Here is a 12888-nt window from a genome sequence, read left to right as displayed (position 1 = left end):
GTGCTCCTACACATTACCAGCATACATAAAAAAAAGTGTAAGAAAATGCTTCACTTACACCTACAATGATAAATGCCAGGCATTGGCCCTGATTTACTAAGAGTGGAGTGTAGTTTTCTTTGTAGGTGTTACGTACCGGCAGGATAGGTAGTGGATCCTCTTGACCAGAGAGGCGATGGCACGGGTTGTACTGGAGGACCGGTTCTAAGCTGTTACTGGTCTTCACCAGAGCCTGCCGCAAAGCGGGATGGACTTGCTGCGGCGGTAACTATCAGGTCGTATCCCCAGTAACAACTCAACCTCACTGGCAGCTGATATGGCGTGGTACACAGGGAGCAGGCAAGAGCGTAGTCAGACGTAGCAGAGGTCAGGGCAGGCAGCAAGGGTTCACAGGCGAGTATACGGTAGCAACGGGTTCGGCAACTGGCTAGGCAACAATCACAGTGGGGAACGCTTTCTCAGAGGCACAAAGATCCGGCAAGGGCAGGAAGGGGCAGGTGCCTTTTATGGGAAGGACACAATGGGAGGTGAGGAACCAGCGCACCAATTACCGGTGTGCTGGCCCTTTAAATTTACTGAAGCCGGCGCGAGAGAGCGAGGCTGCACGCGCAGGGATACAGGAGAGCAGAGCGCCGCGCGGGGAGCAGGTAAGGCGAACAGGGACGCGGCGCGTGAGCAGGGACCAGCCGCCACACTAGCTGCCACAGTGGGACCCGCGCTCCCGGTCAGTGCGTCTGACCGAGACGCGCCGGGACCGCGGAACGGAGGGCTGAAGCAGTGGGCGCTCCGGTCCGGAGGTGATGACCGGAGCGCTCGCTGTGACAGTAGGGTTTTTTCCCCAACAGATATTTTTCCATGGTTTTCATTAATGTTTCCCTACATTTTGCACTTTTCCCTACATTTTGCTTTTTACACTTGCTCTGAGCTGTAGGGTTTCCCTCAGCTCAAATCCACCACATTTTCCAGGCAGCCACATTCCTTTTTAGGATTTTCTCAGTAAAATGGAGTATTGGTTGTTTTTTTTTATTCTGGCACAACTTCTGGTGCAGACAGAATTTCAAAACCTGGCACACAACCCGACAAAACAGGTCGGATTTACAATAGTAAATCAGGGCCATTGAGCAACTATAATATGCAATTTTTTTTGTGAAATGATAGAGACATAAAAATTAAATGTACATGATTAGGATGAGATACTGAGTAACATATGACAGTTTTTTGATTTTTTTTTTGTGGGATCTGAAAGGTACATTTAAGTATTTCACTTACCTGTATACAATGACTAAGGGCCATAATGGTTAGAAACACATAATTAAATTTGATTTGGTTTGTTTTAAATAAAGGTTAGATGTTTTAACTTGGTGCTGGACTCCCCTGCAAACCTTCCTTGGATGAATGTAAACTTAAAATCTGTTGAAATCACACTTAGGACATACATTCGACATGTACATTTTAGGAGTGCCCTGAAAGCATATCTATACATCTTAATACATCTGCCACTGGCTTCTATAGAAAGGCATATTGGAGTGTGTTCGTGAGAAATAATGAGATATGTAAAAATAATTTAAATTTAGAAATCTTTACTCACATTATAACTGTAGGGTCACTACTTTGGCGACTCAAGTGATATGAAAGGGCAACCAAAAGTCCACAGAATGCAGAAAACATAGATGGTATGTGTCTAATATCCCATGTCTCCTAATAAAACAAAACAAAATACTGTACCATTCAAGTTTACAGTTAAGTTTATATTTATAATTCTGACACAAGAACAAGAGAATGCCCCCACAAACAAAGTACGGTAAGAGTTTAAGTACATCTTTAGGCAGAGTTATTTTAGTTCATATGTATGCAGAGAAGCAGTTCCAAATTAGGTTTTAAATGATATTGTAAGAGCAGTGTCTCTTTAAATTTTCTGTTTGTTTTCTGTGTTATGTTGCTGTGGTTACTGACTTATGCTTCTGTGTCGCCCACCTACCAGATACCTGGCATGACCACACCTGTTTAGCTGGCTATTTAAGCCTTCCCCAGCTATGCACCTTTGCCAGTGAAAGATATTTTCTGTAGCTAGCATTCAGTATTGTATTCTGCTTTCTGGTATTTGATTTTGGCTCTGTTTTCCTAGATTACCCACTTGCTTTCTGATTTGGCATCTCTCTGATTGTCTTGGCTCTGATTTCGGCTTGTTGACTCTGATTTATCTGTTGGTTTGTTTGTCTCCCTCTGTATTGTTCAGAATGCATTTTCCTCTTGTATTCCTGACAATCCCATGACATGTCACTGAGTATTTTTGTAGTTTGTTATTTTGACTTTGAAGTCCTAGCACTCAGATGGCATGGACCGTCTTCGTGTTTGTTGATCCATCAGTTAGGGCGGATATGTAATAGGAAGGGAAAGAGGTCATGAGTGAGTGCAGGACTTCACCTTTTCCGTGCTCAAAAGTGACAGATATAACCTGTGTAACACAATAGTTTATGTGATGACACCTATTTAACTTTTTCTTCTTCACTCCATACCAAGAGAGAAAGGGAGAAAAAGCTTAATTGAACACCTCTCAAATCAGCGTAAACAGGAGGCTGCATCCTGATTGCTTCATTTACATACTGTGGACTAAACACACTCCATCTCTCTCTCCTAGATTTCCTTTTTTACGTACTTCTCTACAGAAGTATTTACACAAGAGACAGCTGCCCAGAACTTTATGGGTAGTAAGAGATAAAAGAGAATCCTAGATTTACTTTTGAGACACAACATGGACTCTCTAGAGGAGACAGAAAGGCTCAAATAGCAAACATCCTCCCTCTCTCTCCTGCATAGCTGTCACGATTCGGCTGGCAGGAGGTGGATCCTCTGTGCCAGAGAGGGATTGGCGTGGACCGTGCTAGTGGACCGGTTCTAAGTTACTACTGGTATTCACCAGAGCCCGCCGCAAAGCGGGATGGTCTTGCAGCGGCGGTAGTAACCAGGTCGTATCCACTAGCAACGGCTCAACCTCTCTGACTGCTGAAGATAGGCGCGGTACAAGGGAGTAGACAAGAGCAAGGTCGGACGTAGCAGAAGGTCGGGGCAGGCAGCAAGGATCGTAGTCAGGGGCAACGGCAGGAGGTCTGGAACACAGGCTAGGAACACACTAGGAAACGCTTTCACTGGCACAATGGCAACAAGATCCGGCGAGGGAGTGCAGGGGAAGTGAGGTATACATAGGGAGTGCACAGGTGAACACACTAATTAGAACAACTGCGCCAATCAGTGGCGCAGTGGCCCTTTAAATCGCAGAGACCCGGCGCGCGCGCGCCCTAGGGAGCGAGGCAGCGCGCGCCGGGACAGGACCGACGGAGAGCGAGTCAGGTACGGGAGCCGGGGTGCGCATCGCGAGCGGGCGCCACCCGCATCGCGAATCGCATCCCGGCTGGAGGCGGTATCGCAGCGCACCCGGTCGCTGCAGTAGCGAGGATGTGGCGAGCGCTCCGGGGAGGAGCGGGGACCCGGAGCGCTCGGCGTAACAGTACCCCCCCCCCCCTTGGGTCTCCCCCTCTTCTTGGAGCCTGAGAACCTGAGGACCAGACTTTTGTCTAGGATGTTGTCCTCAGGTTCCCAGGATCTCTCTTCAGGACCACAGCCCTCCCAATCGACCAAGAAATTTTTTTCCCCTCTGACCGTCTTGGAGGCCAGTAACTCCTTTACGGAGAAAATGTCAGAGGTACCGGAAACAGGAGTGGGAGAAACAAGTTTGGGAGAGAAACGGTTGATGATGAGTGGTTTAAGAAGAGAGACATGAAAGGCATTAGGAATACGAAGAGAAGGAGGAAGAAGAAGTTTGTAAGAGACAGGATTAATTTGGCACAAGATTTTGAAAGGACCAAGATAGCGTGGTCCCAGTTTGTAGCTGGGGACACGGAAGCGGACATATTTAGCGGAGAGCCATACCTTGTCTCCGGGAGAAAAAATGGGGGGAGCTCTTCTTTTCTTATCGGCAAACTTTTTCATGCGAGATGAAGCCTGTAAAAGAGAATTTTGGGTCTCTTTCCATATGGTGGAAAGATCACGAGTCACTTCATCCACAGCGGGCAAACCAGAGGGCAAGGGAGTAGGGAGGGGGGGAAGAGGGTGACGGCCGTACACCACGAAAAATGGGGATTTAGAAGAAGATTCAGAGACTCTGAAGTTGTACGAGAATTCGGCCCATGGTAGAAGATCTGCCCAGTCATCCTGGCGGGAGGAAACAAAATGCCGTAAATAGTCACCCAGGACCTGGTTAATTCTTTCTACTTGCCCATTGGATTGAGGATGATAAGCAGAAGAGAAGTTTAATTTAATCTTGAGTTGTTTACAGAGAGCCCTCCAGAATTTTGACACGAATTGGACGCCTCTATCCGAGACGATCTGCGTGGGCAAACCGTGAAGACGAAAAATGTGTACAAAAAATTGTTTTGCCAACTGAGGCGCTGAAGGAAGACCAGGAAGAGGAATAAAATGTGCCATCTTGGAAAATCGATCAACGACCACCCAAACAACAGTGTTGCCACGGGATGGGGGTAAGTCTGTAATAAAGTCCATACCAATCAGAGACCAAGGCTGTTCGGGGACAGGCAGAGGATAAAGGAGACCAGCAGGCTTCTGGCGAGGAGTCTTATCCCGGGCACAGACAGTACAGGCCCGCACAAAATCAACAACATCCGTCTCCAGAGTTGGCCACCAATAGAAGCGAGAGATGAGTTGCAAAGACTTTTTGATGCCCGCATGGCCAGCGAGGTGGGAGGAGTGACCCCATTTGAGAATCCCGAGACGTTGGCGTGGAGAAACGAAGGTCTTCCCTGGAGGAGTTTGCCTGATGGAGGCTGGAGAAGTGGAGATCAGACAGTCAGGAGGAATGATGTGTTGCGGAGAGACCTCTACCTCCGAAGCATCCGAGGAACGAGAGAGAGCATCGGCCCTAATGTTCTTGTCGGCAGGGCGAAAATGAATTTCAAAGTTAAAACGGGCAAAGAACAAAGACCACCTGGCCTGGCGAGGATTCAGCCGTTGGGCAGACTGGAGATAGGATAGATTCTTGTGGTCGGTGTAAATGATAACTGGAAATTTTGATCCCTCCAGCAGATGCCTCCATTCCTCAAGTGCCAATTTAATGGCCAGTAGTTCTCGATCCCCGATGGAGTAGTTCCTCTCCGCCGGAGAGAAGGTCCTAGAAAAAAAACCACAAGTAACAGCATGCCCGGAAGAATATTTTTGTAGAAGGACCGCTCCAGCTCCCACAGAGGAGGCATCAACCTCCAATAGGAAGGGTTTAGATGGGTCAGGTCTGGAGAGCACGGGAGCAGAAGAAAAGGCAGACTTGAGCCGTTTAAATGCGTCTTCCGCTTGAGGAGACCAGGACTTAGGATTGGCATTCTTCTTGGTTAAAGCCACGATAGGAGCCACAATAGTGGAAAAATGTGGAATAAATTGTCTGTAATAATTGGCGAACCCCAAAAAACGTTGGATAGCACGGAGTCCGGAGGGGCGTGGCCAATCTAAGACGGCAGAGAGTTTATCTGGGTCCATTTGTAGTCCCTGGCCAGAGACCAAGTATCCTAGGAAAGGAAGAGATTGACATTCAAACAGACATTTCTCCATTTTGGCATAAAGTTGATTGTCTCGAAGTCTCTGAAGAACCATGCGGACATGCTGGCGATGTTCTTCTAAGTTGGCAGAAAAAATCAGAATATCGTCCAGATACACAACAACACAGGAATATAAGAGATCACGAAAAATGTCATTAACAAAGTCTTGGAAGACGGCAGGGGCGTTGCACAGGCCAAAGGGCATGACTAGATACTCAAAGTGTCCATCTCTGGTGTTAAATGCAGTTTTCCATTCGTCCCCCTCCCTGATGCGGATGAGATTATAAGCACCTCTTAAGTCCAGTTTGGTAAAGATGTGGGCACCTTGAAGACGATCAAAGAGTTCTGAGATAAGAGGTAGGGGGTAGCGGTTCTTTACCGTGATTTTATTAAGTCCGCGGTAATCAATGCAAGGACGTAGGGAGCCATCTTTTTTGGACACAAAGAAAAATCCAGCTCCGGCAGGAGAGGAGGATTTGCGGATAAACCCCTTTTTTAAATTTTCCTGGATGTATTCAGACATAGCAAGAGTCTCTGGGGCGGACAGAGGATAAATTCTGCCCCGGGGTGGAGTAGTGCCCGGGAGGAGGTCAATAGGACAGTCATAAGGCCTGTGAGGAGGTAAAGTCTCAGCTTGTTTTTTGCAAAATACGTCTGCATAGTCCATATAAGCCTTAGGGAGACCGGTTACAGGGGGACCCACAGGGTCACGGCAGGGAGTTCTGGAAACCGGTTTAAGACAGTCCTTGAAACAAGAAGTACCCCAGCTCTTGATCTCTCCTGTGGACCAATCAAGGGTTGGGGAATGGCGTTGAAGCCACGGTAGTCCAAGGAGAATTTCGGAAGTGCAATTGGAGAGGACCAAAAACTCAATTTTTTCGTGATGAGGTCCGATGCACATTAGGAGGGGCTCCGTGCGGTAACGCACGGCACAGTCCAATCTTTCATTGTTAACACAATTGATGTAGAGGGGTCTGGCGAGACTGGTCACTGGGATGTTGAACCTGTTGATGAGAGAGGCCAAAATAAAATTTCCTGCAGATCCGGAATCCAAGAAGGCCTTAGTGGAGAAGGAGAAGGTAGAGGCAGATATCCGCACAGGCACAGTAAGGCGTGGAGAAGCAGAGTTGACATCAAGAACTGTCTCACCTTTGTGCGGAGTCAGCGTACGTCTTTCCAGGCGGGGAGGACGGATAGGACAATCCTTCAGGAAGTGTTCGGTACCGGCACAGTACAGGCAAAGATTCTCCATGCGGCGTCGTGTCCTCTCTTGAGGTGTCAAGCGAGACCGGTCAACTTGCATAGCCTCCACGGCGGGAGGCACAGGAACGGATTGCAGAGGACCAGAGGAGAGAGGAGCCGGGGAGAAAAAACGCCTCGTGCGAACAAAGTCCATATCCTGGCGGAGCTCCTGACGCCTTTCGGAAAAACGCATGTCAATGCGAGTGGCTAGATGAATGAGTTCATGCAGGTTAGCAGGAATTTCTCGTGCGGCCAGAACATCTTTAATGTTGCTGGATAGGCCTTTTTTAAAGGTCGCGCAGAGGGCCTCATTATTCCAGGATAATTCGGAAGCAAGAGTACGGAATTGGATGGCGTACTCGCCAACGGAAGAATTACCCTGGACCAGGTTCAGCAGGGCAGTCTCAGCAGAAGAGGCTCGGGCAGGTTCCTCAAAGACACTTCGAATTTCCGAGAAGAAGGAGTGTACAGAGGCAGTGACGGGGTCATTGCGGTCCCAGAGCGGTGTGGCCCATGACAGAGCTTTCCCAGACAGAAGGCTGACTACGAAAGCCACCTTAGACCTTTCAGTAGGAAACTGGTCCGACATCATCTCCAAGTGCAGGGAACATTGCGAAAGAAAGCCACGGCAAAACTTAGAGTCCCCATCAAATTTATCCGGCAAGGATAGTCGTAGGCCGGAAGCGGCCACTCGCTGCGGAGGAGGTGCAGGAGCTGGCGGAGGAGATGATTGCTGGAGCTGTGGTAGTAGCTGCTGTAGCATCACGGTCAGTTGAGACAGCTGATGGCCTTGTTGCGCTATCTGTTGCGACTGCTGGGCGACCACCGTGGTGAGGTCGGCGACAACTGGCAGTGGAACTTCAGCGGGATCCATGGCCGGATCTACTGTCACGATTCGGCTGGCAGGAGGTGGATCCTCTGTGCCAGAGAGGGATTGGTGTGGACCATGCTAGTGGACCGGTTCTAAGTTACTACTGGTATTCACCAGAGCCCGCCGCAAAGCGGGATGGTCTTGCAGCGGCGGTAGTAACCAGGTCGTATCCACTAGCAACGGCTCAACCTCTCTGACTGCTGAAGATAGGCGCGGTACAAGGGAGTAGACAAGAGCAAGGTCGGACGTAGCAGAAGGTCGGGGCAGGCAGCAAGGATCGTAGTCAGGGGCAACGGCAGGAGGTCTGGAACACAGGCTAGGAACACACTAGGAAACGCTTTCACTGGCACAATGGCAACAAGATCCGGCGAGGGAGTGCAGGGGAAGTGAGGTATACATAGGGAGTGCACAGGTGAACACACTAATTAGAACAACTGCGCCAATCAGTGGCGCAGTGGCCCTTTAAATCGCAGAGACCCGGCGCGCGCGCGCCCTAGGGAGCGAGGCCGCGCGCGCCGGGACAGGACCGACGGAGAGCGAGTCAGGTACGGGAGCCGGGGTGCGCATCGCGAGCGGGCGCCACCCGCATCGCGAATCGCATCCCGGCTGGAGGCGGTATCGCAGCGCACCCGGTCAGTGGATCTGACCGGGGCGCTGCAGTAGCGAGGATGTGGCGAGCGCTCCGGGGAGGAGCGGGGACCCGAAGCGCTCGGCGTAACAATAGCACTAGTTAAAACCCACCTCTATTTCCTGTGTTCCGCCTTAGTCTCTCTAATGATAGAGATGGAATTCCCCTAACAACAAGTAGTGGACAACAATGATTTACAAATATGTTAGTAACTATGTAGGACCCATGGTGAGAAGCGTTATGGGTCTTTAATAAAAAAAATATCTTAGTTTCTTTCCTACTGCCTATCCATTTTTAAATATACTTGTAGTTTATCTCTGTGAAAGAAGTTGTAGTGAAGCTCTGTGAAGGAAGTTGAGAGGGTCCTGCATCTCATGATCTCGCATTTACGGTTTTTGTTTTTTTCTTATCTTCCTTTTACCATGCATGAAAAGTGAGGGTTACATAACAATCCCTGATTCTTAATTTTAAATGACAGCTTTATGTTGTTGTAGTGTGGGAGATGTTAACGGAGGGGAGGGTAAATGTTTTCTCTTTTTTCGTTTTTAATTCCCACCTAGATCCTTATGGGATATCTACAGGATAATATCTGATAGGTGTAGGTCCCATAAATGGGACCTGTAGTGATCTTAAGAACGAGAGCTCCCTGGCACCATCTGACCTCCAAAGCAGGGTAAATATGATCTTGCCTTTATGATCTTCTCTGTTTTTTTCAGTTTGATTCAGTTAGAGGTTGACATTACATATTTAGCTTGTACACCATCCCCTTTTATCTATACCCTAGAGCTTAGGGTGGTTTGAAATGTAAACCAACTTTGTGGAAGCTTTAAAGGGGTATTCCAGGAAAAAACATTTTTTTATATATCAACTGGTTCCAGAAAGTTAAACAGATTTGTAAATTACTTCTATTAAAAAAATCTTAATCCTTTCAGTACTTATGAGCTTCTGAAGTTAAGTTGTTCTTTTCTGTCTAAGTAATCTCTGATGACACGTGTCTCGGGAAACTCCCAGTTTAGAAGCAAATTCCCATAGCAAACCTCTTCTAAACTGGCCGTTGCCCGAGACACGTGTCATCAGAGATTACTTAGACAGAAAAGAACAACCTACACTTCAGAAGCTCATAAGTACTGAAAGGATTAAGATTTTTTAATAGAAGTAATTTACAAATCTGTTTAACTTTCTGGAGCCAGTTGATATATATAAAAAAGTTTTTTACTGGATAACCCCTTTAATGTGGAACTGCCGTGAAAGAGCAGCATGTCCCTTTTTTTTTTATTTATTTTTTTTAGCACAGTTTTTTGAACATTCACCAATTCAATTAATGTGAGATGGGTTTTTAGATAAAAATGACAAGTTGATTTAAATTATTCTGCCTATCAATATATATTAATATTTATATATTTATATGCCATTTCTAATGCTGAAAAAATATATTTGTTACATACTCTTAACCTATACACCATGTTCCTGATGTCATATTCCTGATCTTGCTATCTGCTCGTGACTAAGATGGAAACCTTGGAACAACGCCAAGATATGACGTTAGAAGGAAGAAGCACATAATCACTGTGCGTGAAACCGCGGGCAGTTGCCTCTGAGTGTCCCACACCAAGCACACCTGCCAGTCGGATGGAATATCCCTGAAAGGAGCCGAATATACAGAGCCCATGCGGTGAGTGCAAGATTACCTTTCTTTGGTTATATTATATACACTTACAATTGGTTTCATTGATCCTAGCACCACCGCAGGACAAGTCTATATCTGATAGTCCACGGAGTGTATCCTTTTGTATTCCGGTTGTACAAGTATTTGTGTCCTATACCACCAGTGGTGCCACTCATACCTATCTTATTGTTAGATTGTCAAAGAGTTTTTATACCAACATTCTGTCTGGTGTGAATTTGCTTATGCCGGCTGTCAGCATTATGTAGCAGCGGTCACTCACATTTTTATGCCTCACCTCAAGCCACCCTTCACAGTTGGCGAAGAGGATGCGATTTTCCGTTCCCTGGACCACACTCGAGGGGAGTGCCAAGTCTGCTGGAGCGACACCTTCCCAGCTGTCCAGGGCAACCCAGAACTGTCCAAACTAGGAGTCAAATCTCCACAAAAACACGGTAAGTCTGCTGATTTCCTTATGAATCTGTAGCTCATCTGTGTGTCTTTTGGGCAGGCCTGGGAGCCTGAGAGATGGCCTTTGTCGACCCTCTAGAACTAGCCCTAGTAATGGGGAATCTTCCCCCTGTGTGGTCTCAATTTCACAGGAGAGTTCTAGTCACAGGTGACTTATTGCTGCTGTTTAAAAAGTCCACAATTTAGCATTTAGGGAGAAGTTGTGAGAGAACCAGTAAAATGTTGTTTTTCCCAACCTTAACATCAAAAATGCACTACATAACAAGATTTCTTGAGCTTTAGGGAATCTCACAGACATTTTTGATTGCGAAAAACGTTTTGCTTGGATTTTGATTTTTGAGTTTCCTTGGTCTACTCAGTGGATACGGTCAAGGGAGTTAAGAGTGCCGTTGATTTTTGTGTTCGAAGTCCCTGGTAACTTTTGCTTGATTGTACTCATGATATCTTTTGTATGTATCAGATTTTAATCTGATAGCTTTTGATTTGTATCAGCTGAGTATCTTTTTCTGTATCAGAGGACTTGTGGCGGCTTACTGATATCTTTTGTGACGTACTTGAGCAAAATATTGACTCTCATATGTTTTGTGGTGTATCAGTAAAAGATTTAGATTAGAAGATCAATTTTTGTTTGGCCAATACACTGAGAGTTTTTGTTAATATAGTAATTACACGATCCTCACAACTCCCAAAAAGAAGAAATGGTTAAACTTTGATAGATGTGAACAGTCTGCAGCCAGAATTAGATAGAGAAGGTAGAACTGTATTTGAATGTGTCAGTTAATTCAGCCCTAATGTTTTTTTTCCTCCAAAGAAATGGGTGACTGAGTTGTGCAAAGAGAAGGATGTATGGCTGTGTAAAGAACTGTGCAGTGTGTGCAAAGATGGGAAGTATATAGAAGTTTAAAAACGGTGTCTGTGTTGTAAATTAAGTTGTTGAGTAGGATTGATTGTCTCAATGTCTCATAAAGAATGTTCCTTGGTGGTTTTGGGATATTGTAGTTTGAGTGGACATATGGTTGTGTGCATTGTATTGAGAAAATTGGTGTTTTTTGTCCGGTGTGTGCAAGTGGTAGGAGCAGATTGTTGTAAAGGAGTTGGATTAGCAGAGCTGAAAGTGTTCATGTAAGTGATATTATGGTACAAGAATTTAGAAGAGTCCAAAAAGTTTGTTGAAACTGTGAAAAGTGTTAATCCTTTGTTCAGTAATGTTTGGTGCTGTGGAATGTCGATGGTGTGCTAGGTCTCTGGGAAAGCTGGGTGTATGTAGTCATATGATGACATTCATAGAATGGTTCTTTGGATATAAAGTATGTTGAGGTAATAATTTGGCCTGACAAATTCCATTTAATTTTAAAAGGATGATTATTTATTTATTATACCTTTATTTACACCTTTCTAGAAACATAATCTAGTTAATCAAATGACCTTCCAACTTCTTGGTAGTGCATACTAACAACCATCAGCCTTATTTTCACCAGACACCTTTTGGTGTTTTTTGGTGTCTACTCGGGACCACAATATTTCAATTCCTCTTCATGGAAACACCCATTTGTGGCCGCTTATTTACTGTCACCATTTAAAAAACGTATTTCATAAATTGATTTAAAGCGGAGTGATTCCAGGAGAAGGTATAAGATCCCATAATGACAGGAATTGTTCCATTGGACTGGCTCTTAGAAAATGTGGTGCCCATTTTCAAAAAGGGATCAAAAAGGGATCATAGAAACTATAACTGTTTGGGGTTTTCTGAGAGATGCTATTCTGTAGTATCTTAACCCCTTAAGGACCAAGCCCATTATGACATCAAGGACCAGAGCATTTTTTGCACATCTGATCATTGCCACTTTAAGCATTAACAACTCTGGGATTCTTTACTTATGAATTTGATTCCGAGATAGTTTTTTCGTGACATATTCTACTTTAACATAGTAGTACATTTTCATGGATACTACATCATTTCGTGGTGATAAATTTCCAAATATACAATATGTCTACTTTATGTTATCATCATAAAGTTGACAGGTTTTTACTTTTTGAAGACATTAAAGGGCTTCAAAGTTCAGCAGCAATTTTCCAATTTTCAACAAAATTTTCAATCAATTTTGAAGTGTATTTGAAGGGCCTTCATATTAGAAATACCCCATAAATGACCCCATTATAAAAACTGCACCCCTCAAAGTATTCAAAATGACATTCAGAAGCCCTTTAGGTGTTTCACAGGAATAGCAGCAAAGTGAAGGAGAAGATTCACAAATCTTCATTTTTTACACTCGCATGTTCTTGTAGACCCAGATTTTGAATTTTTACAAGGTTTAAAAGGAGAAAAATCCCCCTAAAATTTGTAACCCAATTTCTTTCGAGTAAGGAAATACCTCATATGGGTGCTCTGTGGGTGCATTATAGGGCTCAGAAG

The 12888-nt window shown here is 45.4% G+C and overlaps 1 protein-coding gene across 8 annotated transcripts in view; it reads right to left on the bottom strand.

Annotated features, from left to right (window-relative positions):
- Nucleotides 1-12888, bottom strand: part of PCNX2 (pecanex 2) — a 357339-nt gene that overhangs the window by 181421 nt on the left and 163030 nt on the right. For all 8 annotated transcript variants that reach the window (XM_056567003.1, XM_056567002.1, XM_056566999.1 and 5 more), the window contains one exon: nucleotides 1589-1698. In XM_056567003.1, coding sequence (XP_056422978.1) covers nucleotides 1589-1698 — 110 coding nt within the window. The remainder of the gene's footprint in view (nucleotides 1-1588; nucleotides 1699-12888) is intronic.

The sequence above is a fragment of the Hyla sarda genome, chromosome 3, assembly GCF_029499605.1.
Source record: "Hyla sarda isolate aHylSar1 chromosome 3, aHylSar1.hap1, whole genome shotgun sequence".
NCBI classification, from domain to species: Eukaryota; Metazoa; Chordata; class Amphibia; order Anura; family Hylidae; genus Hyla; species Hyla sarda.
This window is presented reverse-complemented; position numbering and strand designations above follow the sequence as displayed.